General features: G+C 40.2%; 2 protein-coding genes across 4 annotated transcripts in view; one reads left to right on the top strand and one right to left on the bottom strand.

The window, feature by feature from the left end:
- Positions 1–27,785, top strand: part of ARL3 (ADP ribosylation factor like GTPase 3) — a 37,766-nt gene that overhangs the window by 1,984 nt on the left and 7,997 nt on the right. Inside the window, exons 1-5 of one of the 2 annotated variants that reach the window (XM_058697632.1) lie at positions 1,798–1,848; positions 4,444–4,587; positions 9,221–9,337; positions 24,878–24,928; positions 26,487–26,672. In XM_058697632.1, the coding sequence (XP_058553615.1) occupies positions 1,813–1,848; positions 4,444–4,587; positions 9,221–9,337; positions 24,878–24,928; positions 26,487–26,672 (534 nt within the window). In that variant the 5' untranslated portion in view covers positions 1,798–1,812. Of the gene's footprint in view, positions 1–1,797; positions 1,849–4,443; positions 4,588–9,220; positions 9,338–24,877; positions 24,929–26,486; positions 26,673–27,785 lie in introns of those variants that run through there. The other variant, XM_058697633.1, reaches the window with a different exon arrangement.
- Positions 1–27,785, bottom strand: part of SFXN2 (sideroflexin 2) — a 60,094-nt gene that overhangs the window by 26,601 nt on the left and 5,708 nt on the right. The gene's annotated exons all lie outside the window — the stretch shown is intronic.

The following is a 27,785-nucleotide window of genomic DNA, read 5'->3' as shown; positions in this document are numbered from 1 at the left end:
GTTTCCAGGTGCAAATTGACAGTGTGACAACACTATTGTGTACAACTGTTGCGTTCATTGATCAAGACAGACTTTGTTTTTTTCTTTTTTCCTAAATTGAACAATATGAAATTAGGGCAAATCATTCTGGATTCTAATCTCCAAAAGTGTGAGCTATTCTTAGAACCGAAAGTGGAACATAGAACTTAAACCATCAGTGGTGTGATTAAATGTGTCACATCTGGTATCCCATGAATCCCTGTAATAACTGCACAGCGGAAGACTGAGCCCCAGGTTTTTGTTTTTGCTTTCTAAACCTTCAGCTATGACTAATAAATTTTATTTTTTATTTAAAAGCCCAAATGTTTTCTCTGAACATTTAGTCAGCTATTTTATCCCCACATTATGATATCGAGTCTTTGGTGAAATGCTAAGACGGCAGCAATTTTAGTGCATGAGTGATCGTTATTATTTAATAGATGACTTCTTCACGCAGAAATTATTTATGGGGTCCGTTCTACATACAGGAACCTAGTGGTAGCTATCAAGCATTTTCAACATTTGAAGTTCGTTCCCAAGATTGTATTTTCTGGCCAGAAAATGGTCAGTGAAACGTAGAAAAAAAAAAATGAAAGAAAAACACCCACAACTACTGCTTTGAATACCTACTATGTGCCATACTTTACACACATTACCACATTTCATCTTAATAGCATTTTTCTTAAGAGTATTGTTCCAGTTTTCTAAATGCCCAGGATTATATATATAAGGAAGTTGAATTCAAGTCTATGAAATCCCAAAGCCCATAATAATGTTGTTGTTGTTGTTGTTGTTGTTGAAGTTTATATATTTTTAGTAATCTCTACCCACATGTGGGGCTTGAACTTACGACCCCAAGATCAAGAATCACATGCTCTACTGACTGAGCCAGCCAGGTGCCCCCCTCACCGATAAAGTTTTGATTGGGACTATGGTGAGGTGGGAACCCACTGCTCCTGGGGAAATGCCCCTACTTTGTTCCTCAGGAAACAGTGTATTTATTTAGTAGAGCAATGAGAAAGTAGACAAGTTTGGGTGAGTTTCTCCCTATGAAAGCTATAGGAGTTCCTGGAAGTTAATAAGGTCTCAGTGAACGGCGTATTTTTTTGTTGTTGTTGTTAAAGAGGTAAAAATAAATTGAAGTCAGTTTCATTCAGGCTAGTTATGAGCGGGGAGGGGCACCTGGGTGCTGGGATGAGCAACCGACTTCGACTCAGGTCACGATCTTCTGGTTCGTGGGTTTGAGACCCACATCGGGCTCTTCCGCTGTCAGCACAGAGCCAGCTTCAAATCCTCTGTCCCCGCCCCTCCCCTCCTTATACTGTCTCTCTCAAAAATAAACATTTAAAAAAAAGAAAAAGCTAGTTATGGGGAGTGCAGATACCTGACAGTTGGGTTACTAATTTTAATATTTAAATTTTAACTGCTCCTCACAGCCACATACACTTTCCATCACACTACCATCACACACCTCTCTCCCCCTCCGCCACTCCAGTTTCTCTGAATGACCTAGTTTGCATCATTTTAGGTCAGCCACCATGCCTCTGCCAGTAGTGGAGTTGAAGCTGATTCTGAGGCAGATAAAATATCTGTAGTCAATAGCACATCTATTCATAATTTGCCTGTAGAAAGTTTAAATGTTTTGTGGCTGAGTCAGACCACTTCTGTCCACCAGGGTGCAGATAACTTGTATGCACACATGCTGATAGCAGACCTTATACAATTAACTACAGTTCTGATTTCTTAAATTGCCTTTATTCAGTGTCAGAGGAGGACATATCCTACACGGACATCATGTCTGCTTTGCTCCCGTTGCACTTGGGGCACATTGTGGGTGTTTAATGTGAACGAAGGAATGAATGAATATTTTAACCAAAAATCACTTTAAAAATTCATTTCCTTATGTTTATATGCAAAACTCAGGCCCACAATAAAATTAACTTCCAATAGCTGTCTCCCTTCATTCGACATTTAAAATAAAGTATGGTCCTTGTGTTTAGAAACCTAGGGTAGACTTATTCTTCTGTCTTTCCTCCAGCCTCTTAAATCAGCTTACTTTGTACCTTTCAGGCAGAACTCTGATATCTATAAATATCCTCTTCCCTATTTAGCAAACCCTGATAATCCTGTGATCCCCTGTCCTCAGTAGTTGGGTTAATACGATGTGGTACCGGTATTTGCATTTGTCTTCCCTAGACCATGCTTCAGATGCCATTTATCACTTTGATAGAAGAAAATAGTAGCTGAATTTTCCATTCCTCTGTCATGTCACTTAAAGGTAAAGCATATGAAGTTATTGTTTCTCAAGGAAAATTACTCATTAGAAATATAGAAGTATCATTTTTTTTTTATACATTAAGTTAACAAAGTTTAGGTATAGTTAGAATGGTTTTCTCTTCTGTGCTTTGCTTCTCCCTTTTCAAAAAGAAATTATTTTCTCTTCATTTTTCAATTTCAAATATAATCAACGTGTAACAAGTCTCAGCCTGCAGAAAGCCATGTTTTTTGTTTTTTGGTTTTTTTAGAAAGCAGGGTTTTTATTTACTGATTTGTTTTAAAAGACACATGAGAAAAAACCTAAAACGTTCATTTTGAACCTTGCAAATAGTCCATGGAAACATCTTTCATAATTTCTACACTCGTAGATAATGCATGAGAAGACTTTTACCTGTACTGTCATTTCATGTACTGACGTGATAAATTCTGGTTATTTTAGAATTTTATTGGAAGAAGTAATGAGGACATCTAATCAAGAACTCAGGATGAGTAGTACAATGTGTTTTCCCTGTTCTAGCCTTTTTATATTACCAGTCCCCTGAGGATCTCAGAATTCTAATTTTAACTGTTCTGAAAGGTGGTATTATAAATGAGTGATTGCAATGTAGCTAATAGAAGCCGGGGAGACTTCTCATAAATATAGTTTAAAAAAGGAATGGTGTCAAAGTATTCAAGGCCAGATAAGATAAAAACAAAAGAAAAACGTCATGCCCTTAAGAAAAAAAAAAAAAAAAGTCCTGCCTATCTGTTTGTTTGAAATCTGTTCAATCACTCTTTCCCAAATCTTTTGGTATAGATTTTGTCTTTCTGTTTTAAACTAAATCTTCCATTTTATTGCTGGAAAAAAATTGAGGCACAGAGAGGTTAATGTAATCCTTAGCAAGTCAGTGCAGATACAGAATACTGGAAGTGGTAAACAACGAGTCTCTGAGGCAGAAAGGAATTCTTAATAATTATGCATATTTGCATATCATTGTCCAAAGACTCAATTGTTGAGAATTATTTCACAGAATTATTATTTGCTCTTAGTGAACAGACTGGTTTGAATTATTGCCTGGTGCAATAGGGATAAAAGTATATAACCATTTTTATATAATTCTAAGACTCAGCTTGAAGGAATTTCTGTTTGGGCTGGGAGATTAGATTATATGCCCTTTAAACTCTGGAATTCTTTGATTCTTGTTGTAACTCATGCCTTACTGGAACAAGATTGTCAGCTGCAGGACAGAACAAATAACCATCTTACATGATTTTTCTTATGTTCGTAGCTAAAAACCAATATGATTTATTTCCAGCCATTAAAAAAAATAACAAAAACAAGGAACAGATATCAGATTACTAGTCAAAAATACTCTGGTTAAATTTTGACTTTTTTTATTCGTGACTGACTTTGACAATTTTCTAACTTCTCTGCTGTATCAGATTTTTCATCTGAAAAACATAATTTATACCATGCACCTATAAGGATCTTGTGAAAATTAGATAATAGAGGTTGTGTGGGTTTTTTTTTTTAGATGAGGATATATATATTTTTTGATGGTAGAGCATTTTGAATGATGAAGTCTTAAATGTAAACTGAAATAAAGTTTTAAACAGCTCAGATACAATTTTATACAACTTTGTTTTTGTTTTTGTGTAGCATCTTAAAATCTTTCACTTACTGGGTGGATAATTTTATTTAATTCAACAACTATTATCTAGTGTCTATCTATAAGTGCCAAGCATTTGGGGAGACTGAAGCTATAGCCCTTACCTACAAGAAACTTCACTCTGGTAAAGGAGAAAAATACAGCAATCAATGCCCTGTAGTCTGATATGATGTGTGCTCTACTGAGTGCACAGGAAGGGCTTTAGGAGTATGAGATTAGTAGTTCACAATCCCAGAAGATTTGGGGTGATTGCTAAGATGGATTAATAGGAGGAGCAGGAATAAGCCATGGTACTTACTAAATTGCAAAATTTACTGAAAGATTTCTGCCAAAACTTAGAAGGAGGCGGCAAATGGAATAAATCACTTTCAACTGGAAAATAATACGATGAGCTCTCCACAACCAAGAACGTTTTTCAAGGAGGAGAAGACATTCTGATATCCAGTAATATCAAAGTCAGTGCCCCAAAAGTAATCTGTCTTCTTCATGGTTGTTTAAGGGCTTGCTCTCAATTTTGCGCAAATTGAAAAGTGCACCAGACCAGGAGGTGAGAATCCTTCTCCTGGGCTTGGATAATGCTGGCAAGACCACTCTTCTGAAGCAGCTTGCATCTGAAGACATCAGCCACATTACACCTACACAGGTGAGCACTGCCCTGGCCCCAAGGTGCTTGTGTGACACAAGGAAGGTGATCATAGCAATATGGAAGACAAAATGGGAAAGAGAATTTTGTCCACTCCCATGTTTTGTTACTGAAGAAAGTCTGTGCAATTTAAAAATAATCTAATATTTCAAATATCTATCAAGAGGTTCCATAGATATAAGGTACTTAGAGTAGTCAAAATCCTAAAGACAGAAAGTAGGATAGTGGTTACCAGAGGCTAGAGACAGGGAAGAATGGAGGGAGTCATTGTTTAATGGGCACAGAGAGTCAGTGTTGCAGGATGAAAAAGGTTCTATGGATGGTTGGTGGTGATGGTGTAAAGATACTTGGTGCCACTGAACTGTGCATTTAAAAATGGTTAAAATGAGGGGCACCTGGGTGGCTCAGTCAGTTAAGCATCCGACTTCAGCTCATGATCTCGTGGTTTGTGGGTTTGAGCCTCGTGTAGGGCTCTATGCTAACAGCTCAGAGCCTGGACCCTGCTTTGGATTCTGTGTTTCCCTCTCTCTCTCTGCCCCTCCCCCCCTCTCAAAAATAAATAAACATTAAAAAAAATTTCAATTGTTAAAATGATAAATTTTATACTTTACCAAGTTTTATATAAATCATTCAAATAAGCATAAATATATCAAGACACAATTCCCTCAGCTCTAAATGATTACTGTTATTTATTTATTTAATTTTTTTTAATGTTTATCTTATTTTTTGAAAGAGAGACAGGGTGCAAGTGGGGGAGGAGCAGAGAGAGAGGGAGATGGGAGACACCGAATCTGAAACAGGCTTCAGGCTCTGAGCTGTCAGCATAGAGCCTGATGCAGGGCTTGAACTCAGGAGCCATGAGATCAAGACCTGAGTCAAAGTTGGATGCTTAACTGACTCAGCCGTCCAGGAGCCCTCTAAGTGATTACTTTAAAAAAAAAAGTAGCTTAATCTTCTGATTATGAAATTAATACATGTAGAAAATACAGAGAGAGTATAAAAGAAAATAAATTTAAAAATTACCTGGGGATGCCTGGGTGGCTCAGTTGGTTAAGTGTTCGACTTTGGCCTAGGTCATGATCTAGGTCCTGAGTTCAAGCCCCATGTCGGTCTCTGTGCTGACAGCTCAGAGCCTGGAGCCTATTTCAGATTCTGTGTCTCCCTCTCTCCCTATGCTCCTCCCCCATTCATATTCTGTCTCTCTTTCTCTCTCAAAAATAAACATTAAAAAAAAATTTTTTTTAATTACCTGTATTTTTTAATCCAGCCTGTTTCCTAAGGCTGAGCAAGCAAAATACAACAGTGGTGCTTCCAGTGTGGAAGTTGAAAGACAAATGCTAAGTGTAACAGCCCTCCTTCTTTAGAGCTGTTTCTTTAGACCTCCTTCCCTGTAGGAAATCATGAGAAAGCTTGACCTTTGGCCAACTCGTTGGGCTTCCTAACTAGAGGACAGCCCCGTTGGTCTTAGTCACTTTAAAGTGCATGAGCCTTAGAGCTTTTAGGAAAACCAGAGGGTTTTTTTAGCATTTTTCATCACTGTACTGTGATACGAGTTTGGTGTCAGCTTTGAATGGCTGTGCCAATGTGTGTACTTCACAGCTTGTGAGGCTTACTGATCTGCAACTTTTTGCAGAAAAGTCACTTCAATTGCTACCAAATGAGCAATTTTACAGCTTCCGAACAAATTTAATGTATAGCCTAAGGAGGAGCAAATTACAGTAGTCTAGCCTAGAAGGGCTGAAAACACATATTAGTGTGTCAGGATTTCTGCCAGAAAAAGAAAAGTCTAGGGTTTTTTCTTTTTAATTGAGTATTAGAAGTAGGCTGTATCTCCTAAGAGTACCACTAAAATGAGAACGTCCACACTGTGAACATGGAAATGAACTCTTAAGTTAGAATTGGCCTCAAAAGTTCCAATTCTAACTTTCAGGCTTTATTTGATGCGTTATAGGTGATTTTGTTATTATATGATGTCGAGGTTTCATATTCTTTAAAAACAAGCTTTTGTTGTGTTTTTGTTTAATATCAGAAAAAGCAATAGCTGCTCATTATAGTAAATTTACAAACGATAAGTAAATAAAATTGTGAAACTAGAAATCATCTACAATGCCCAGACATAACCACTGTTAACATTTAGGAATGTATCCATTCAGGTTTTTTTTCCGTGCATGTATGTGATGGGTGTATTTAAAGATTTTATTTTGGGGGCACCTGGGTGGCTCAGTTTGTTAAGTATCAGACTGTGGCTCAGGTCATGATCTCATGGTTCGTGAGTCAAGCCCCACACTGGGCTCCCTGCTGTTAGCTTTGGATCCTCTGTTTCCCTCTCTCTCTCTGTCCCTCCTGTGCTCACACACACATACACTCTCTCTCAAAAATAAACATTAAAAAAAATATAAAAAATAAAGATTTTATTTCTAAGTAATCTCTACACCCAACATGGGGCTTGAACTTACAACTCTGAGATCAAGAGTTACACTGTGTACCGACTGAGCTAGCCAGGCCCCCTATGATGGGTATATTTAAAATAAAAAATAGGGTGCCTGGCTGGCTCGGTCGGTAGAGTGTACGACTCTTGAGTTCAAGGTTGCAGGTTTGAGCCCCGTGTTGGGTATAAAGATTACTTAAGAATAAAATCTTGGGGCGCCTGGGTGGCTTAGTCAGTTAAGCATCCAGCTTTGGCTCAGGTCATGATCTTGCAGTTGGTGAGTTCGAGCCCCACATCAGGCTCTGGGCTGATAGTGTGGAGCCTGCTTGGGATTCTCTCTCTCCCTCTCAAAATAAATAAACTTTAAAAAACAAAATAAATTCTCAGAATAAAAAATAAAATGACTCATAGAGAATATACCATATCATTTTCACTGAATAATGCATCTTAAACATCTTTCTACGTTGATATATATGTAAATACTTAGTAATACCCATCTCTAAAGGTTTGTACCCATTCATTATTATTTCCTTAGAATAATTTCTTGGTAGACTTGTTGGGTCTGACAACTTACAGAATTTTTTTTCTTTTGATAACTTATAGAATGTTAAGGTAGTTGATATATATGGTCAGATTCCAGGAATTTCTCTTATTTATTGCCTGCTTCATTCCAGAAAGATTTCACGTTACTGGCTTTGACACTTACTATTGTAGTTAAGTGTCCAATTTTTAAGTACACAAAAGTGGCTTTATCAATGAGTTGAGAATGAAGCTGCCTTTTACAATAAGCTTAAGCCACTTCCCTTTGGAGTTCTTAAACTTCTAATTTATTCGGGCCTTGGCTTCTTACAGGAGCTGTAGTCCGCCTCCTCCCAGGTATCCTCTAGTGACTGTTTATCCTCGGTGGAAACTGGGTGGCAGTGTTCCTGTGCTGTCACACTGTGCCTTGTCCTTCTGTGCTAGGCAGTAGTGTTGGCAAGCTGCCAGATGAGGCAAATGTTTATGGAGGCATCCCCAGGCCCACTTGACTCCAGTTATCCTGGATGAAATGGCACTTCTGTGGTAGCAAGCTGTTGATTGGATTTTTTAAGTCCTGATTTCACTATATCATTCTCAAAGATTTATTTTTTAATTATTGCTCATGAAATGCCTTCTCTCCAAATCCCAAAGGTCTTGTTAATTTGTTTCTCCGCACGCTAACTCCCAGCTCACAGTTCCACCTGCCTCTGATTTGCTCACCTTCCTCAAAGTTCCACCTTGAGTCACTGTCCTGAAAATGAATACTTTCTTTTTGAGTTCATCAGAGATGCTTATTAAAGAATAGTTTCAAATGCCTGCTTGTTTATTTTCATCACTGCCTGTAACTGAGGGCTCCACTTCAGAGTCTGAACATGCTGTTCCAGCAGGCCATCCCTGCCTCGCTGAGTTAATACTCCAGTCACAAACCAGCTTCTCCCATAGTGTTCTGACTTCAGTTCCTTCCTTTTTCTGATTAATCCATATGAGGAAATTTTTGAAAGAATCCTGAATTGCAGATTGTAGCTCTTGCTTTTTTTTTTTTCTTTAACATTCATTTTTGAGAGACCGAGTGTGAGTGGGGGAGGGACAGAGAGCGAGGGAGACACAGAATCGGAAGCAGGCTCCAGACTCTGAGCTGTCAATACAGAGCCCAACGTGGGACTCGAACTCACGGACCGCGAGGTGATGGCCTGGGCTGAAGTCAGACGTTCAGCCGACTAAGCCACCCAGGCGCCCCAACTCTTGCCTTTTTTGAAACTTTAAGAATCTGTTCTGTTCTGTGTTCAGATTCAGGTTCTGTTTTTTGGTAATTGAATGTAATGTTCTATTAAATGTTACCATCTTGAGGATCCATCAGGAAGTGTGGCTGTGTTGATTACCAAAGCTATTCTCATTCCCAGGTGTCCTCACAGGTGTGTGTGTTGTGCGCGTGTGCACATTTATGGGCACTTACTAGAGAAAGCGCCACGTTAGCCATGACATTAATACTGACTCCAAAACCTGAATGAAGTAAGCATGTAAAAACACATTTCTTTTTTCCTTATCATAACAGACTATTTTCAATATTACCAGTATCATATCTGCCAGAGTACATAATAATTAATAAATAACATAGCTGTTAAATGTAACTTTGTTGGAATTATGACCTCAAAGCTTAATAAAGCTTGGTGTTTTTGCCTGTTTCAGGGTTTTAACATCAAAAGTGTACAATCACAAGGTTTTAAACTGAATGTATGGGACATTGGTGGACAGCGAAAAATCAGACCATACTGGAGGAATTATTTTGAAAATACTGATATTCTTGTAAGTACTCCTTCTGAGGCATTAATTCATAGTCTTTTCTGCAGTGTGTTAGGAATATTAACATTGCTAATATTAACATAATATTAATGTTCTTTCTTGTTAGTACTTCCATTGCCATAACATTAGTCACTATGAATTTAGGACTAACAGGAGGCTGCAAATTGTGAGAGAGAAACATCTTTTTTGTTGTTGTTGTTTTAATGTTTATTTATTTTTGAGAGAGAGAGACAGAGCACAAATAGGGGAGGGGCAGAGAGAGAGGGAGACACAGAATCCAAAGCAGGCTCCAGGCTCTGAGCCGTCAGCACATAGCCTGACATGGGGCTCAAACTCACCATCTGCAAGATCATGACCTGAGCTGAAGTCAGACGCTCAACTGACTGAGTCACCCAGGCATCCCAAAAGAAACATCTTTGTATAACTTGTAGAAGAGTTTTGTTTTTGCTCAGTGACAACGTTGTACCCACATTCACCTTGGCAAAATATTTATTAATTACCATAGTGATTTGAAGAGCAGAAGGGAAATCAGAAGATCGTGCCACTGACTCCACTATCCCAAAGAAATCAACAAGTAAGAGTATCCCAAAGAGGCAACCAAGATGGTGGAAGTCCTGGAAATAATGATGCATAAGGAATGGTTGAAAGACAGATGTTCTTTCTAGAAAAGAAACTTGGAACTGTTTTTTCAGTTGCTTTAAGAGCTATCAAGTCAGAGAGATTAGCTTCATCATGAATAGTTCTAGAGGACTGGGTAAGGAGCAATTTGGGAAGTATTAGGTGGTAGAGTTTAACTCAGAATAAGGAAAAAGTCTATCATTTTAACCGTCCAGAAGTAGAAGCAGTTGACTCATGCATTGGAGATTCCTGGCTCAGGCAGCATTCAGGAAGGGGCTGAGATTTTAGCTCCCAGCTCACTGTCACGTTCCACAGGACTACCATTTCAGAATCCTGGAGATTTCACTATCCACATACTTGATTTCTCCAACACCTCAGCTTCTCCGTTCCTTCACCTCCCCTTCAGGGATTTTCTCACCCACCCGACCTCAGCTACTCGCTGTCACGATCATAACCTAAAACAATAGGGTCTCATGAACTTGCATAGGAAAATAAATTGCACATTCTTTTCATTAAACTCTAATGAAAAGTTTGAATTTACTACAATTCTGCCTATAGACAAGGAACAGCCATGCTGGTGTGTTCATTCATTACCAATAAATGTCATCCCACATCTCAAATAACTTCACTCTCTGCTTCTGCTTCCTAAGTGCCTTTCTACTGGATCATTCTTTCGGCATGCACGCAGCCTGTGGTTTCTCTTGTTTAGAAACAAAAAACTCTTGTCCTGACCGTGTATCCCATCTAGTCCTAGTCCTAGTCCTCAGCCTCTATTTTTATTTACTTTTTCAAGTAAGCTTCACACCCAGGGTGGAGCCCAGTGTGAGGCTTGAACTCATGAGCCTGAGATCAAGACCTGAGTTGGGGCACCTGGGTGGCTCAGTCACTTAAGCGTCCAACTTTGGCTCAACATGATCTCTTGGCTCATGAGCTCGAGCGCCACATCAGGCTCCATGCTGACAGTGCAGAGCCAGCTTGGAATTCTCTCTCTTCCCCTCCCCCACTTGCACACACACACTCTCCAAATAAACAAACAAAAATAAATACATTAAATACATTAAAAAAAAAAAAAAAAAAAGACCTGAACTGAGATCAAGAGTTGGACACTTAACTGGCTGAGTCACCCAGGTGGGCCCCTCAGCCTCTTTTTAAAACTTTGTTAAAGAGTTTTTTGAGTTCTCTGTCCTCACTTCCTCCTCCCATTCTCTCTTGAACCCTCCATTCAAGCTCACCAAGAATCCACGTTGCTAAGGTTTTCCATCCTCCTCTTACTTGATGTATCTGCACAGTTAATGAAGTCGGTCATGCTGTCCTTGAAACTTTATCTTCCCCTGTTTTCCAGAAAACCATTCTATCTTGGATTTTCCTCCTGTCTCACTGACTACTCTTCCTCAGTCTCCATGGCTTTTTTTTCCCCTTGTTTCCCAACCTGCAAATGTTGGAGGGCTCTAGAATTCAGCCTTTGCTTTTCTTCTCTAAGTTGTGGCTTAAGTGATCTCATCCAATTTAAGGTATTAGTTACCACCTACAAGCTGGTGAATCCCAATGTATTATCTCCAGCTGGAAACTCTCGCTTGAACCTCAGTTTCATATGTAGCCAGCTGCCTGTTTGGTATTTCCACTTCAGTGGCCAGTAAGCCTCTTCAACCTGAATAGGTCCGAAACCAAATTCCAATCTCCATCCACCCCTCCCCAAACCTGCTTCTTCTACAGTCTTCTCAGTAAATGACAATTCCGTTCATCCAAAATCGTTGGAGTCATCCTTGGCTCCTTTTCTTCTCACCCCCCACCTCTGACCTATCAGCCAGTCCTGTCAGTTCTACTTCAGAATATTTCTAGAATCCAGCCACTCCTTTCCATCCCCCTGCTACCATGCATTGATTACTGCAGTGTCATCCCCACTAGTCTCCTTGCTTCTGCCTTTCCTCCCTCAAGTCTCTTCTCAATGCTGTATCTATAGTGATCCCATTCAAACATAAGCTTCCCAATGTCACAATAAAGCCAGTGGCCTTACAATGGCCTTCAAGGCCCCCTACCTTCTGGTTTGTCTTACCTGTCTCATCTTTCCCCTCTCTAGCTTGGTGCCAGCCACACGGGCCTGCTTGCTGTTCCTGGAACACTGGCATACTCCCACCTCAGGGCCTGGATCATTGCTATTTGCAGTGCTAGGATTCTTTCCCCTTAGATATCCTCATGGCTTCTTCCCTTACCTCCTTCAAGTCTCTGCTCACATGTCACTTTTACCACTGAGACTTTCTCTGATTACTATATTTAAAATTATGACTCCTATCCCTACCCTTCTGGCACTATAATTTTTCTCTTTTTTTTTTTTTTCTCTTCGATTAGACCTATCAGTATCAGAACATGTTTTTATTTATTACCATTCTCCCTCCTGGAACGTAATGTCCACAAAGACAGGGACCTTGCTTTTCCTCCCAAACTGCTGTATCCCAAGTGCTTAGAAAAGTGCAAAATGAAATGGACAACTGTTACAGATGGATTCTGACATTAGGTATAATATAGAATTATATAACTTCTAAATTCACTTCCAACTCTGAGGTTCTCTGATTCTGCATCATTGTGGTTAAGTTCAAGGGCTTGTTAATTCCTTCTATAAAATAGGTAGAACATTTACTTCAGGAGGGGTTTATGAGAAGTAGTGAATTCATTTACTCCCCACAATTCTTAAATGGAGAATAATACCAAAATATAAAATTGTGCTATCATCAAATCAATAAACATGAGGTACTGACATAGGCATCCCACAGCCTTCTCTTATTTCTGGCCCTCAGGGAAGGTAAGTTCAAGTATATACCTAGTGCCACGTTAGAGGTTTAAATGGATGAGGAGAGGGGTGCGTGGGTGGCTCAGTCGGTTAAGTGTCTGACTCACGATTTCAGCTCAGATCACGATCTCACGGGTCATGAGATTGAGCTTCTTATCGGGCTCTGTACCGACAGTTTGAAGCCTGCTTGGGATTCTATCTCTCCCTCTCTCTCTGCCCCTCCCACGCCCATGCATGCTCTCTCAAAATAAATAAACATTTAAAAATTAAATAAATAAGGGGTGCCTGGGTGGCTTAGTCAGTTGACTGTCTGACTCTTAATTTTGGCTCAGGTTGTTGTGATCCCAGGGTCATGGGATCCAACCTGCATCGGCTCTGCACTGAGCATAGAGCTTGCTTAAGATTCTTTCTGTTTCCCTTTGCCCCTCTCCCCCTCTCGCACTCACTCTCTCTAAAATTAAAAAAAAAAAAAAAAAAAAATGGGGGGGGTTGCCTGGGTGGCTCTGTCAGTTAAGCACCCGACTCTTGATTTCGGCTCAGGTCATGATCTCATAGTTTTGTGAGTTCAAGCCCCACATCAGGCTCTGCACTGGCAGCAGGGAGCCTGCTTGGGATTCTCTCTCTTTCTCTCTCTGCCCCTCCCCCCACTCATGTTGTCTCTGTCTCTCTCAAAATATATAAAGTTAAAATTTTTTAATAGGGGCGCTTTGGTGGCTCAGTTGGTTAAGCGTCCAACTTCAGCTCAGGTCATGATCTCATGGTTTGTGCTGTGCTGACAGCTCAGAGCCTGGAGTCTGCTCCAGATTCTGTGTCTCCCGCTCTCTCTCTTCCCCTCCCCCACTTGTGCTGTGTCTCTCAGTATCTCTCAAAAATAAATATTTTAACATTTTTAAAATATTTTTTAATAAATAAAAAATAATTTTTAATTAAACAACTGTTCATTCCTTTAAAAAATAAAAAAATAATAAATGGACGAGAAGAAAAAGATGAGATATATGCATCTATCTGTTTATCCATCTATCCAGTTATTCCTCCAAAATATATTATATACCTTCTAGGAGAATAGAAGAGAATTGTGAAAAAAGGAAAAATTTCCATTTATTATAGAAAGAAACCTGTAATCTCAAATAATGTGCCCATTCTTTTTTTTTTTTTTTAAGTTTATTTATTTGTTTTGAGAGAGAGAAAGAGAACACGCAGGGGAGGGGCAGAGAGAATCCCAAGCAAGCTCCTCACTGTCAGCTCAGAGCCCGACTCGGGGCTCAGTCCCCTGAACTGTGAGATCCTGTCCTGAAGTGAGTTGAAATCAAGAGTCAGAAGTTTGGGGCACTTGGGTGGCTCAGTCATTTAAGCATCCGGCTTTGGCTCAGGTCATGATCTCACGAGTTCAAGCCCCGCATCGGGCTTGCTGCTGTCAGCACAGGGCCTGCTTCAGATCCTCTGTTCCCCTCTTTCTGTGCCCACCCCACCCCCACTCTTGCGTGCTCTCTTTCTCAAAAATGAACATTTAGGAAGAAAAAAAGAGTCAGACGCCCAACTGACTGAGCCACCCAGGTCCCCTGTGTCCATTCTTAACATATAATTTTTTAATTTTAGAAATTTACAAATTTATGCAAATGTCAAGAAAATAGTATAACAAACCATCGTATGCCTACCCATTACCTAGCTTCCTTACTTTCATTTTTGGCAATCTTGTTTTCATCTCCCCCTCCACCAATTCCCCCTACTTTTTTAAGTGTTTTAAAACAAATCCAAGCCATCATATATTACTCACAAATACTTGAAATATAAATTTAAAAGATCAGTCTCTAAATTGTGATATGCAGCTACATGTTAGAAAAACTGATCATTGAAAGTATTTCAAATCCCAAAATCAACAAGGAAACTCCTGAAATAAGTTGCAGTTTGCAGGATATAAGGTTAATACACAAAAGTCCATTGCTTTCCTTTATACCAGCATTGAACAATTGGCATTTAAAATGAAAAGAAAAATGCCATTTATATTAGCACCCCCAAAAAAGAAATGCTTAGGCTTATATATAACAAAATATATTCAGAATCTGTGTGAAGAAGACTACAAAACTAACAAATCAAAGAAGATCTAGGGGCACCTGGGTGGCTCAGTCGGTTTAGTGTCCGACTCTTGATTTTGGCTCAGGTCAAGATCCCAGGGTTCGGGGGTGCCGAAGTGGCTCAGTTGGTTAAGCATCCAACCTCGGCTCAGGTCATGATCTCACAGTTTGTGGGTTCAAGGCCCACATCAGGCTCCATGCTGACAGCTTATAGCCTGGAGTCTGCTTTGGATTATGTGTTTTTCTCTCTGCCCCTCCCCCACTCGTGCTCTGTCCCTCTGTCTCTCAAAAATAAATAAATGTTAAAAAAAAAAAAAAAGTTAAAGGAGTGCCTGGGTGGCTCAGTGGGTTGGGCGTCCAGCTTCGGCTTAGGTCATGATCTCTCAGTTAGTGAGTTTGAGTCCCACATTGGACTCTGTGCTGACAGCTTAGAACCTGGAGCCTGCTTCCAATTCTGTGTCTCCCTCTCTCTCTGCCCCTCCTGTCATGCTCGCTGTCTCTCTCTAAAATAAATAAACATTCAAATTTTTTTTAAAAATCTTAGGGTTCATGAGATTGAGTCCTGCAGCAGGCTCTGCACTGATAGTGTGAAAGTGTGAAGTCTACTTGGGATTTTCTCTCTCTGTCTCTCTCTCCCTCCCTCTCTCTCTCTCCCCTGGTTGCACTCATGTGTGCACACACATGCCAGTCTCTTTCTCTCTCTCAAAATAAATATTAAAAAAAAAAAAGGAAGATCTAAACAAATAAGGAGATATTTCATGCTCATGGACTGGAAGACTCAATATTGCTAAAATGTCAAATCCACCCAATTTGTTATATAGATTAGATAGATCAGCTATAGATTCAGCACAATCTCAGGCAAAATCCACATGAGCTATTTTGTGGATTTGGCAAATTGATTACGTGTATATGCAAAGGCAAAAGAATACAATACTAAAGAACAAAGTTGGAGGACTGACTACCTGGCTTCAAGACTTACTATAAAGCTACAGTAATCAAGACAGCATGTATTAGAGAAAGAATAAATTGATCAACAGAACAGGATAGAGAGCTCAGAAATAAACCCACGGGAATACTGTCAACTGATCTTTGGCAAAGGAGCAAGACAATTCATCAAAGGAAGGACAGTCTTTTTAGCAAATGATACTAGAACAGTGGGACATCCATGAACTCAAGGGGCGCTTGGGTGGCTCAATCATTTAGGCATCTAATTTTGGCTCAGGTCATGATCTCGCAGTTCATGGGTTCAAGGATTTTTAGAATGACAAACTATCTCTGCTGTCAGCATGGAGCCCAATTCAGATCCTTGGTCTCCTTCTCTCTCTGTCCCTACCTCACTTGCGTGTGTGTGTGTGTGTGTGTGTGTGTGTGTGTGTGTGCACTCTCTCTCAAAAAATAAACTTAAAAAAAATTGGGGCGCCTGGGTGGCTCAGTCAGTTAAACGTCTGGCTTTGGCTCAGGGCATGATCTCATGGTTCGTGAGTTCGAGCCCATGTCGGGCTCTGTGCTGACAGCTCAGAGCCTGGAGCCTGCTTCAGATTCTGTGTCCCTCTTTCTCTGCCCCTCCCCTGCTCACACTGTCTCTCTCTGTCTCTCAAAAATAAATAAACGTTAAAATTTTTTTTAAAAAATTAACTCAAAATGGATCTTAGACCTAAATATAAAACCTAAATCTAAAATATTTCTAGAAGATAATACAGGAGAAAAATCTAGATAGCCTGGGTTTGGTAATAAGGTTTTAGATATAGTACCAAAAGCACAATCCGTGAAGCAAAAATTTGTAAGATATACTTAATTAGAATTTAAAACTTCTGCTCTGAGAAAGACACTTGTGGGTACCTGGGTGGTTCTTTCATTAAACATCTGACTTCAGCTCAGGTCATGATCTCACAGTTCGTGAGTTTGAGTCCCACGTGGGGTAAGCTCGAGCCCTGCTTCGGGTGAATATGAGCCCAACTTTGGGTGAGCCCCACTTCTTTCTCTCTCACCCCTACCTGAGATTCTCTCTCTACCCCTTGCTCACTTGTGCCCTCTTTCTCTCTCTCTCTAAAAAAAGAAAAGAAAGAGAAGAAAATAAAAGAAAAAAGAAAGACACTGTTAAGAAAATGAAGAGACAAGCCACAGGCTAAGGGAAAATATTTGTAAAGCACATATCTGATAAAGTACTTATATCTAAAATACAAAAAGAACTCTTAAAACTCAACAATAAGAAAACAAACAACCAAATTAAAAATGGGCAAAAGATCTGAACAGACACCTCACCATGGAAGATACACAGATAAGCATGCGAAAAGATGTTCAACATCTTAGGGACCTGAAAATTAAAACGTTGAAATGCCACTACATATCTACTAGAATGGCTAAAATCCAAAAAACTGACAATACCAAATGCTGACAAGGATGAAGGAAGTCCTATTCATTGCTGGTAGGAATGCAAAATGGTATAACCACTTTGGAAGCCAGTTTGCAGTTTCTTACAAAGCTAAATATAGTCTTACCAAACTCTGTGATCCAGCAGTCACTCTTCAAGGAATCTAACTAATTAGATGAAAACTTATATCCACACAAAATCTGGCACATGAATACTTATTTATTACTTCATTCATAATTACCAAAAATTGGAAGCAACTGAGATGTCCTGCGGTAGGTGAATGAATAAACAAACTGTGGTACATCTATATAATAGGATGCTATTTCTTGATAAAAAGAAATGAAAAAAATATTTATTTTAAAAAAATTTTTGATAACCTATCAAGCCACAAAAAGACAGGGAGGAAACTTAAATGCATACTGCTAAGTGAAAGTCAATCTGAAAAAGATACATACTGTTTTCAACGATATGACTTTTTTTTTTTTAAACAGATGTTTGTAAGACGCTTTTCTTTTTTTTTTTTTTTAATTTTTTTTTTTTTAACATTTATTTTTGAGACAAAGAGAGACAGAGCATGAATGGGGGAGGGTCAGAAAGAGAGGGAGACACAGAATCTGAAACAGGCTCCAGGCTCTGAGCAGTCAGCACAGAGCCCAACGCGGGGCTCGAACTCACATACCGCGAGATCGTGACCTGAGCCGAAGTCGGACGCTTAACCGACTGAGCCACCCAGGCGACCCGATATGACATTTTTTAAATGGCAAACTATAGAAATTAGTAAAAATCTCTACAAGTAAAAGATTAGTGGTTGCCAACTCCCTGGGGGGGGGGGGGGGAGCGGAGGGATGGATGAGTAGGCAACATACAGAGGGTTTTTAGAATAACTATTCTCTATGAAACTGTAAGGTGTTTACATGTTATTATGGGTCAGTTGAAACCCACAGAACTTTAAAACAGAGAATGAACCTGATATATCAATATTGGTTCATGAACTGTGACAAATGTGCCGCCACACTAATGCAAGATGTTACTAGGGGAGGCTGGGGGAGGGAGTTGAGGTGAGGTGGGGTACATGGAACTGTACGTGCCATCTATCCAATACTATAAATAAAAACTGCTTAAAAATTAAAGTGAATCAGTGAAACTGTAGATTCGAGTCGAATCATTTTTTTTATGTTTATTTATTTTTGAGAGAGACAGAGCATGAGCAGGGGAGGGGCAGAGAGAGAGGGAGACACAAATCCGAAACAGGCTCCAGGCTGTAAGCTGTCAGCACAGAGCCGGATGTGGGGCTTGAATCCATGGACTGTGATATCATGACCTGAGCTGAAGTTGGACGCTTAACCAACTGAGCCACCCAGGCGCCCCTCAAGTCAAATCACTATGCTGTACACCTTCAACTTGTACAGTGCTCTATGCCAGTTATACCTCAATAAAATTGGTGGTGGGGGGAGTTATTAGGAAAAAGCAGATGGCTGAGAAAAATAGCAGTTCAGTTTGTTCATCTGCTAGATTAGGTACTTTGGGTTTTTTGTTTGTTTGTTTTTTGTTTGTTTATTTTTTTTTAATATATGAAATTTATTGTCAAATTGGTTTCCATATAGATTAGGTACTTTGAAAGAAATACCCAAATAAGAGCAATATATAAGGACATTAATGACCGTGAGGCTCCATAAGGAGGCCCCTAAAACTTTCTGCTCCACAGATCAGGGTAATTTTAAATCACAAGCTCTAACACCTTGAGGGTAGACTGCAAGGTATTTGTAACATGACCCAGGATTCCACACTTCTTATTAGCCGAGAGTGCCCAGGAATTATCGTACAATCCAGTAAAAGTCAGTTCAGAGCTGCCCCAGAGGAGCTTTCTCCAGCCACCTTAGACTGCCAATTCCAGACAGTGTTTTGGATTCCGAGTTAACCTTTCATTATTTTCCAGTGCTGTTTGAGATTAAACAAGTCTGGGGGAGCAGCTGAGTCCCCAGGGTTAGAGTCTAAGGCCGGTGACTCAGCCCTGTCTGCCAGTTTCATAAGCAGTTTGGAGTGGCAGTGGTTGATGGGTTATATTAGTTTGTCTGTATTTAATAGTTATTCATTGTTAGTTGAAAAGACCTATTACCCTAGCCTCCATACTGCCTAGAAGAGCAGGGTTGAAGCTTGACACATTTAGTTGCCTGGTTAATTCTTTTATCTCTAGAGTGCAATAAGAAATTCTTACTTTGGAGCAGGTGTCTGACAAACTGATCCAGACTACCTCCTATTGTTATGTAGCCTGTGAGCAAAGAATAGTTTTTACATTTCTATTTTTTATTTTTATTTTATTTTTTATTTTTTTTTCTAACGTTTATTCATTTTTGAGAGACAGAGACAGAGCATGAGCGGGGAAGGGGCAGAGAGAGAGGGAGACACAGAATCTGAAGCAGGCTCGAGGCTTCTGAGCCATCAGCACAGAGCCCGATGCAGGGCTCAAACTCACAAACTGTGAGACCATGACCTGAGCCGAAGTCAGATGCTCAACCAACTGAGCCACCCAGGCGCCCCGGTTTTTACATTTTTAAATGGTTGGGGGAAAAAATTGAAAAAAGAAGATTTCACGACACGTGAAAATAATATGAAATTTCAAGTTCAGTGTCCATAAATAAAGTACTATTGGGACACAACCACGTCCACTTGTTTAGATTTTTTTATGGTTGCTTCTACACTACAATAACAAAGTTCAGTACTTATGAAAGAGATTGTATAGGCCACAAAGCCTAAAATATTTACCACCTGACTCCTTGTAGGAAAAGATTGACAAACCCCACTTTTAAACATTCATTGGTTCTCTAGAGGTTTGAAAGAGTCAGGGAAACTCCTAAAAATGCCAGTTATTCTCAGGGAAAATGATATTGACAACAGCTGACTTCAGCTTTAATAATTTAGGGAGAGTGACTAGGAAAAAAACCTTGAGGGATCGATCATAAAAGGGAGGGGATAGAAAGTCTTACATTTCTCTTGGGCCAGAAAATAACAGCTTTTTGACAGATTAGAAAATACACAAATTTTTTCAGATATGGTACTATTACTACTAAACTCCATTTACTTTATTACCGGTTTTTTGTTCAAATGTAACAATATAAACAAAGCAAGTGTCGTCATTTCCATATCCAGAGTAGAGGCATTAAGTGAGATGGATCTCAAACGGTCTCTTGCATTATTTCCATGATATCACTCATACCTGAGCATCAATCATACTACTAGAGCACAAATAATCAAAAACCGCATTACCCAAAAACCTTACTTGTCAATTTCAGCTTCCTCTTAGACTTTTGCTGGAGCTAACATAAAAATCCCACTCGTTAATGTCATCTCTCTTCATCTCTGCTTACCCCTCTTGAGAAATACTTAGGACCAGTAAAATGGCCAAGAGGTGGCAGCAGGAGGGAGGAGGACCAGAAGCAAGAGGAGAAACAAAGAGCTTCTCCCTTCCCATGCTAGATAACTAACTAGTCTTTGGATAGAGTTGGTTGACCTTCCACCAAGAAAAAATCTTTTTCGGGGCGCCTGGGTGGCTCAGTCGGTTGAGCGTCCGACTTCAACTCAGGTCACGATCTCACGGACCGTGATTTCGAGCCCCGCGTCGGGCTCTGGGCTGATGGCTCAGAGCCTGGAGCCTGCTTCCAGTTCTGTGTCTCCCTCTCTCTCTGCCCCTCCCCCGTTCATGCTCTGTCTCTCTCTGTCTCAAAAATAAATAAACGTTAAAAAAAATAATAATAAATAAAATAAAGAAATAAAGAAAAAATCTTTTTCTCTAGCTCTTCCTCCCACAACCAAATAAAAAATTCAAAACAATTGCCAAAGAAGATATGAATTGGCCTTGCTTTACCTAAAGCATCATTCTGAGTACCATGATACCAGTAACTTGATTTTAGAATAGCTTTATGAAACTTGACTTTTGAAGGTTTTAAGATCAGTCAGGAGCACTATAAACATTTAACTTTCCCTGATACTTTCAGAGTATTTTTTTTTTTTAGTAGTAGTTTGTTTTGGGATTAAAAACTTTCTTTTTTTTAAGGTTTATTTATTTATTAATGTTTATTTATTTTTGAGAGAGAGAGAGAGAGAGAGAGCGTGAGTGGGGGAGGGACAGAGAGAGAGGGAGACAGAATCCAAAGCAGGCTCCAGGCTGTGAGCTGTCAGCACAGAGCCGGACGCCGGGCTCCAATCCACGAACTATGAGATCATGACCGGAGCTAAAGTTTGACGCTTAACCAACTGAGCCACCCAGGCGCCCCTATTTATTTATTTTGAGAGAGAGAGAGTGAGCAGGGGAGGAGCAGAGAGAGAGAGAGAAAGAGTCCCAGACTCTGAGCTGTCAGCACTGAGCCCGATGCAGGGCTCAATCTCCCAAACCCTGAGGTCATGACCTGAAGTGAAACCAAGAGTCATACACTTAACCGACTGAGCTATCCAGGCACCCTTTGGATTAAAAAGTTTCTAAAAACTTTTTTTTTTACATGACTAGATTAACAGCTACTTAAAAAAAAAAAAAAAAAAAGATAGAAGGCTACCCTTATCCTTAGCTATTGACCAGAAGAAAACAGATATTCGCATGAAGAAACTGGACAGCACTGGGGAAGGGAGGTGACAGGGAGAACTGCAGAAAAACAGATTTGTGGGATCACCAAAAACTGGCTTGTGCTAATGACTTTTTACTTGGCCCTTTTAATAAATTCGGCAGTTATTTTATAGACTCCAGGAATTACTGTGTAATTTTCAAATTTTGTAAGTTATGTGGGAAACATACTAAATGATAGAATTTATGTGTAGTTGAGTAAAATTTTCCTTTGGAATTTTTTTTTAAGTAATCTCTACCCCTAACGTAGGCCTCAAACTCATGACCCAGAGAGAGATCAGGAGTCACAGACTCCACCAACTGAGCCCACCAGGAGCCTCCTCCTTTTGTATCTTTTAATGAAAATGTTTCCTGTGAAATTTCACGTCAAAGCAATAAATAGCAAGTAATTTAGCAATTTTAAGTTAAAAATGCCTTCTCATTCACCTTCAGACTCTGGTATTTGGTAATCTTTCTTGTGTGTGATTTAAACCACCTTTCCCGTCCTCACTTCTCTCCAACTGCCTATTTTTCATCATGTCAGACATCAATTTCCTAACTGTGTCTTTGTCTTCTCAGCCTTGTCTCAGCCTCCTCTTTCCACTCTTACCTTCTTACACCCTTTGCTCCCAAGCAGAGTTTTTCCTACTTTATAATTTCTTTCTTGCCCAATGACCTGCTTCCTGCCTTTGGGCAGCCCTCTGAGCCCAAAACCCCCTCCCAGAGATCACCTGACCCCTCTTCCCTCCCTGGCACTGTTGCCTGAGTGAAGACCATCCTAATCGCCTGTAGACCCCCAACTAACTCCAATCAACTCTATATTGAGGTTTACTCTCCTACTGCATTCCTTCTTTCCGCATCTATGTTTATACAACGCCTCCTTTTCAAAAACATTTTTTAAATGTTTATTTTTGAGAGAGGGAGAGACAGAGTGTGATTTGGGGGGTGGGGGGGGGGAAGGGGCAGAGAGATGGGGAGACACAGAATCCAAAGCAGGCTCGAACTCAATGAGCCATAAGATCATGACCTGAGCCAAAGTCGGACGCTTAACTGACTGAGCCACCCAGGCGCCCCTTCAACGCCTGCTACTTTAAAAATGCCCACCCCTCCAGGAGAAAAACAAAGCTACCACCATGTTCTACATGCTTACTTATCAGTCAGTATCAAATCTGGGGTATCTGTGGTGTGCGGAACCCATTAATGCATATATTGACACTGAGTCAGAGTAATATTAACAACAACAATAAGGCTGCAAAAAAAAAAAAAAATACCAAGGCCAAACACATCCATCTTTCATTCTCCTGTGATTCTCCATGAAAGACACATAGGTAGAAAAATAGGGTATTCTTCAGCGGAAAGGCTGAAACTTGGTTCCCACTATAATATTTGGCACTAGTTACTCTAAATGAGAGAGCATTAAGCAAAGGAATTTTAATTTTTCTTTCAAAAGAGTGAATTTTTAGAATAGCACAGAATTGGACATGCATACAGAAACGCCTGTGTGCATCACGGTGTACCAGTTTACGTAACTGAAGGGAGGTAAAGGTGAGACTTGCAGATTGGTTTTTTTATTGTTGCTTTTTGGTGAATATTCTCTTTTACAAGAGTGTTTCCATTAATACCATTAGTTTAATAACAATTCTTTTTTAATGTTTTTAAATGTCTATTTTTTGGGGGGAGAGGGAGAGGGAGAGAGAGAGAGAGAGAGAGAGAGAGAGCAAGCCAGGGAGCGGCAGAGAGAGAGGAAGAGAGAGAACCCCAAGCAGGCTCCGTGCTGTCAGCACAGAGCCAGACATGGGGCTCAAACTCACAAACCATGAGATCATGACCTGAGCTGAAACCAAGAGTTGGGCGTTTAACTGACTGAGCCACCCAGGCGCTCCCAATAACAATTCTTTTGCAGGGGCACCTGGGTGGCTTAGTCAGTTAAGCACCTGACTCTTGATTCTGGCTCAGGTCATAATCTCCCGGTTCATGAGTTCAAGCCCCACGTCAGACTCTGTGCTGACAGTGTGGAGCCTGCTTGGGGTTCTCTCTCTGCCCCTCCCTCTCTCCCTCCCTCAAAAATAAATAGATAAACATCTTTTTAAATAAAAAGATTTGCAAATTTGATAATTTTTAAGATTAGCAACTGGGAAAACATTTGTCATTTAATGAAAAAAAGGCCTACAAAATTATATCTCTAATTTTTTTTAATGATAAAGAAGAATTAGAAGGGAACTTTCATAAGAAATTAAAATAATTAACGTGTTTGGGTTCTCAAACTATAGATGATTTTTCTTTTTTGGTCTTCATTTCCCTTGTTATTATAGGATGTTATTTATGCAATTAATAAAATTCAGTGATGGGAGAAAAAGCTTGGGATTTATCATTTTAACAGAGAATCTTGAGACTTCTCTTACTTCCAGCAAAGCCCTTGCTATTTCCAGTACTTGATCTTAACCTCCCGGCAAGCCTAAGAAGGTGGGGATGGAATGGAGATCAGAGGGTCTCCTACCTCAGCACCTGAAGTCAGTGTATAGTTCATACTACAGGATGTCCTTTCAGAGCCATGATGTTCCAGGACTATAGCACTTGTAAATGCCTCAAAACACCATCCCTTTCTGACATTTTGGGAAGCAGAACAGCAGAGTGCTTAAGAGCACCTGTGGACTTCACTGTCGGGTAGGTCCGGGTTTGAATCCCACTCTTGTTGAGTACCAGATAGAACTTGAACAACGAACTTAACTTCTTTGGGCTCATGTTTGTCTTTGTATAAAATGGGAGAATAATGAAACTGATCTCATAGGGTCATAACAAGAATTAACAGGGTAAATCTAAGCAAGAATGTTTAGTGAGTGCACAACACACATAGCTGTTTTTGTCCTGCTTGGTTCTCCTGACATCTCTTAGCTGGACATATTTTTTGGATACCCCCATTTAATCAATCAATTAATTTGTTAGTTTACTTTGCATGCATAGATGAGGTAAGAGTTTTCAGTTCAGTTTCTGTATGCTGTGCTAATGAGAAATCTACTGACGGGGGATTCTTTGCTCCTTCCGCAGAAAGTGCCCCGTCTTTTTCCATATCTGCTTATTAAAGTAACCTTCTCCTTTTACTTTACAGATATATGTAATTGACAGCGCAGACAGAAAAAGATTTGAAGAGACGGGTCAGGTAAATAATTCTTCTGTTGAGATATTTTTAAAATAACTGGGTATTCATTAATCTACCTTGTAAATATATGAGAGTGAGGAAGGTATTGTTGTTTAACCTTTGAGGTTTAAACAAGGCAGTCTTTCTGGCAAGCAGGCAAAAATACCAGTTGCAAAAAAAAAAAAAACAGGAAAAAAAGGTTTCCTATAAGGAAATTACTTGAGAATCCTTTAAACTATTTTTTGGTTACAGCCTTCTGAGTTTTAGTCAAATTAAATAAACCAAGATATAAGCAAATGGACCTTACCACCACGCCCAAAAGCTCTTCCAGTGTCTTCCCAGGCCACTGAGAAATGAACCCCGAGGAACAGTTCATTTGTCATTTCTGGGTACAGTTTTCAATACCAACCTAATTGATCCAAGGGTACCTTTGACAAATTTGAGGGGATCTTAGGAAATATGCAAGCCAAGACTAAGCTGCCCTTGCTTCCAAGCCAAGAGTAGATATGCTTTGAACCCAAATATGGCTTCAAATGCAAAGTACATGTCAACATGATTACACGGTGCAATTTGTGTACACAATTTTAAATGGAGAAGCAGCGGGCATAGACCATTTTACCGAGACTGAATATACTGATAAGGAGCAAGAAGAAGAATGACCTCTTTAGAGAATTGTGCAGAGTCCTTGGCCTGTGTCCTAAACTACCACAGGTGGCCTTCCAAAGGTAGTACTCCCCATGTTTATGTTCCTTTTTCCTGAAAATTAGTTTGAGAACTTTCCAGACTCCTGGAGACAACCCCTCTCCTTTCCATACCTTGATGGTTTCTCTGTCATCACTCATGTGAAGCAATGCTAAACATGAGCTTAGGGGTAAAGGGTGTTATAGAATGATCTGCCTCTTGAACCCTCCAGTTCCCTTTGACAGCCGAAGTATCTTAAGTAGCTAAAATGTGAGTTTCATAGGGAAGAGGGGAGTCCTCTTAGGTAAATACATACCCTCTCCTATGCATATTGCAGACAGAATCAACATACGTGTAGACCCCAACCAGTAACCAAAACATCAGAGATGTTGCCAAATGGATTTTAGGATGTGGGTTTGATGAAGTGCGGTGCACATGCACGCATGTTTTGAAGGTAGAGATTGAGGAAACAGAATTAGTCTATAAAGTCATTGTCATTTTCAGTTTAAAATGTGTGTGTGTGTGTGTGTGCGCATTGAAAGTCATTTGCAGAAAATAGGCTTGAGTAAATTTTAAATCTCCGTCCACAACCTGTGTTTTCTTTTTAACAGCATTTCTTAAAGTATGATCTCTGAATCCCCTATAGCAGAGCCACCTGGGGAGTGTATTGAAATGCATATTCCTAGGCCCTACCTCAAACATCCCACAGTCACCTACTCTGGGGTGGGCCCAGGAATCTACCAGGGAATTTTTCCACAGCCTCGAGTTTGAGAACCACTGCCCCTGGAAGTTGCTAGTTGATCAGCTTAATACTTTTATTTTTTTTCTAATTAGAAGTACATGGTTAAATATCATCGTTTTCATCCTTCCCTTCCCATCCATTCCCAAAATGATCCAGGAACTAGCTGAATTACTGGAGGAAGAAAAACTAAGTTGTGTGCCAGTGCTCATCTTTGCTAACAAGCAGGATTTGCTCACGGCAGCCCCTGCCTCTGAAATTGCAGAAGGACTGAATCTGCACACCATCCGAGACCGAGTCTGGCAGATCCAGTCCTGCTCAGCTCTCACAGGCGAGGGCGTTCAGGTGAGATTACCAGAAGGCTTGGTTACCTGGCAACGTGGCACCCAACCAGCGTGGTCTGTCTCACTGGTTGGGCTGATCTAGATAGAAAAAGATCTGAAACAAATAGCTTTCGATTAGTAGATGAACCGCTCCAGGATGTGAAGGGCATGGAGGAGTTTGGTTCTTTTTACTTAGCAACCAATCTGATAATCATTAACTGTTCCAGGAAAGCCACAGATAAACCACCCACACACAGGACAAACTACCCCACTGGGTAGGAGGTCAGAACTGAAGACCTTCGGAGATGCTAACTCTAGGATTCTTTGATGATTGGGTTGGGGGTTTATGTTGTGTCTAATATTATGGATGCTAAATAGTTGTGTTCCCGTGGTAACAGCCATCAACAATACACACACCAGTTATCCTAGAAGTGTTTTGATTTTTCTGTTGGCTATCTCCACTGCCCGCGGGGTTGGTGTCTCTTTCCTGTTACTTCAAGTTGGTTTCCCGCCGGGAGGCTTCTGCTGACAGAAAGCCCCATGCTTTATACTGAGGAACCGTATACCAGAAGAGCAGTCTCCCCCTCATTTGTTATTAATTTAGGGCAGAAAATGGTTGTATCCCAGATACCTGAGAGCCTGTATCCTCAAAGAATGATAAACCATTTCAGCTCTGATGCTTCCCACCAGGCAGCCTCAAACCAGTTGACACTCAGGGCTACTTCTTTATGCTGGAGCCCCAGCATGTTCCCCATGCCTCATTTTAAACATCTGGTGTACCTGCCAGGGAAGTGACACAGTGCTGTGAGAACCAGGCAGTACTGCTCTAGGATGCTGTGGGGGCTTAACAACATCTGAAGAAATGGTATCTCCCCTCATTGCCATATGGCGTGTGTCATAATAGCATGGCCGGTTTGCTTTTCTCTCAGCTTGGTTTGTTGGGATTTGATTCTCAATTTTTGTCCTGCAGCCTCTCTCCATTTCCCTTCTAATACCCTTTCTCCCTCTCTCCTAAGACATTTGACATTGATTTGTCTTAAAACTGCCTGACTGCTTTTATCTCAAGCAAATAATCACTTCCAAGAATTATCTCAGTTGTTCCATCTGTTTGCTGCCTTGGATTTTTTCTTTTTGT

Source organism: Neofelis nebulosa, chromosome 13, assembly GCF_028018385.1.
Source record: "Neofelis nebulosa isolate mNeoNeb1 chromosome 13, mNeoNeb1.pri, whole genome shotgun sequence".
NCBI classification, from domain to species: Eukaryota; Metazoa; Chordata; class Mammalia; order Carnivora; family Felidae; genus Neofelis; species Neofelis nebulosa.
Note: the sequence above shows the minus strand (reverse complement) of the source record. Positions and strands in the feature narration are given on the sequence as shown.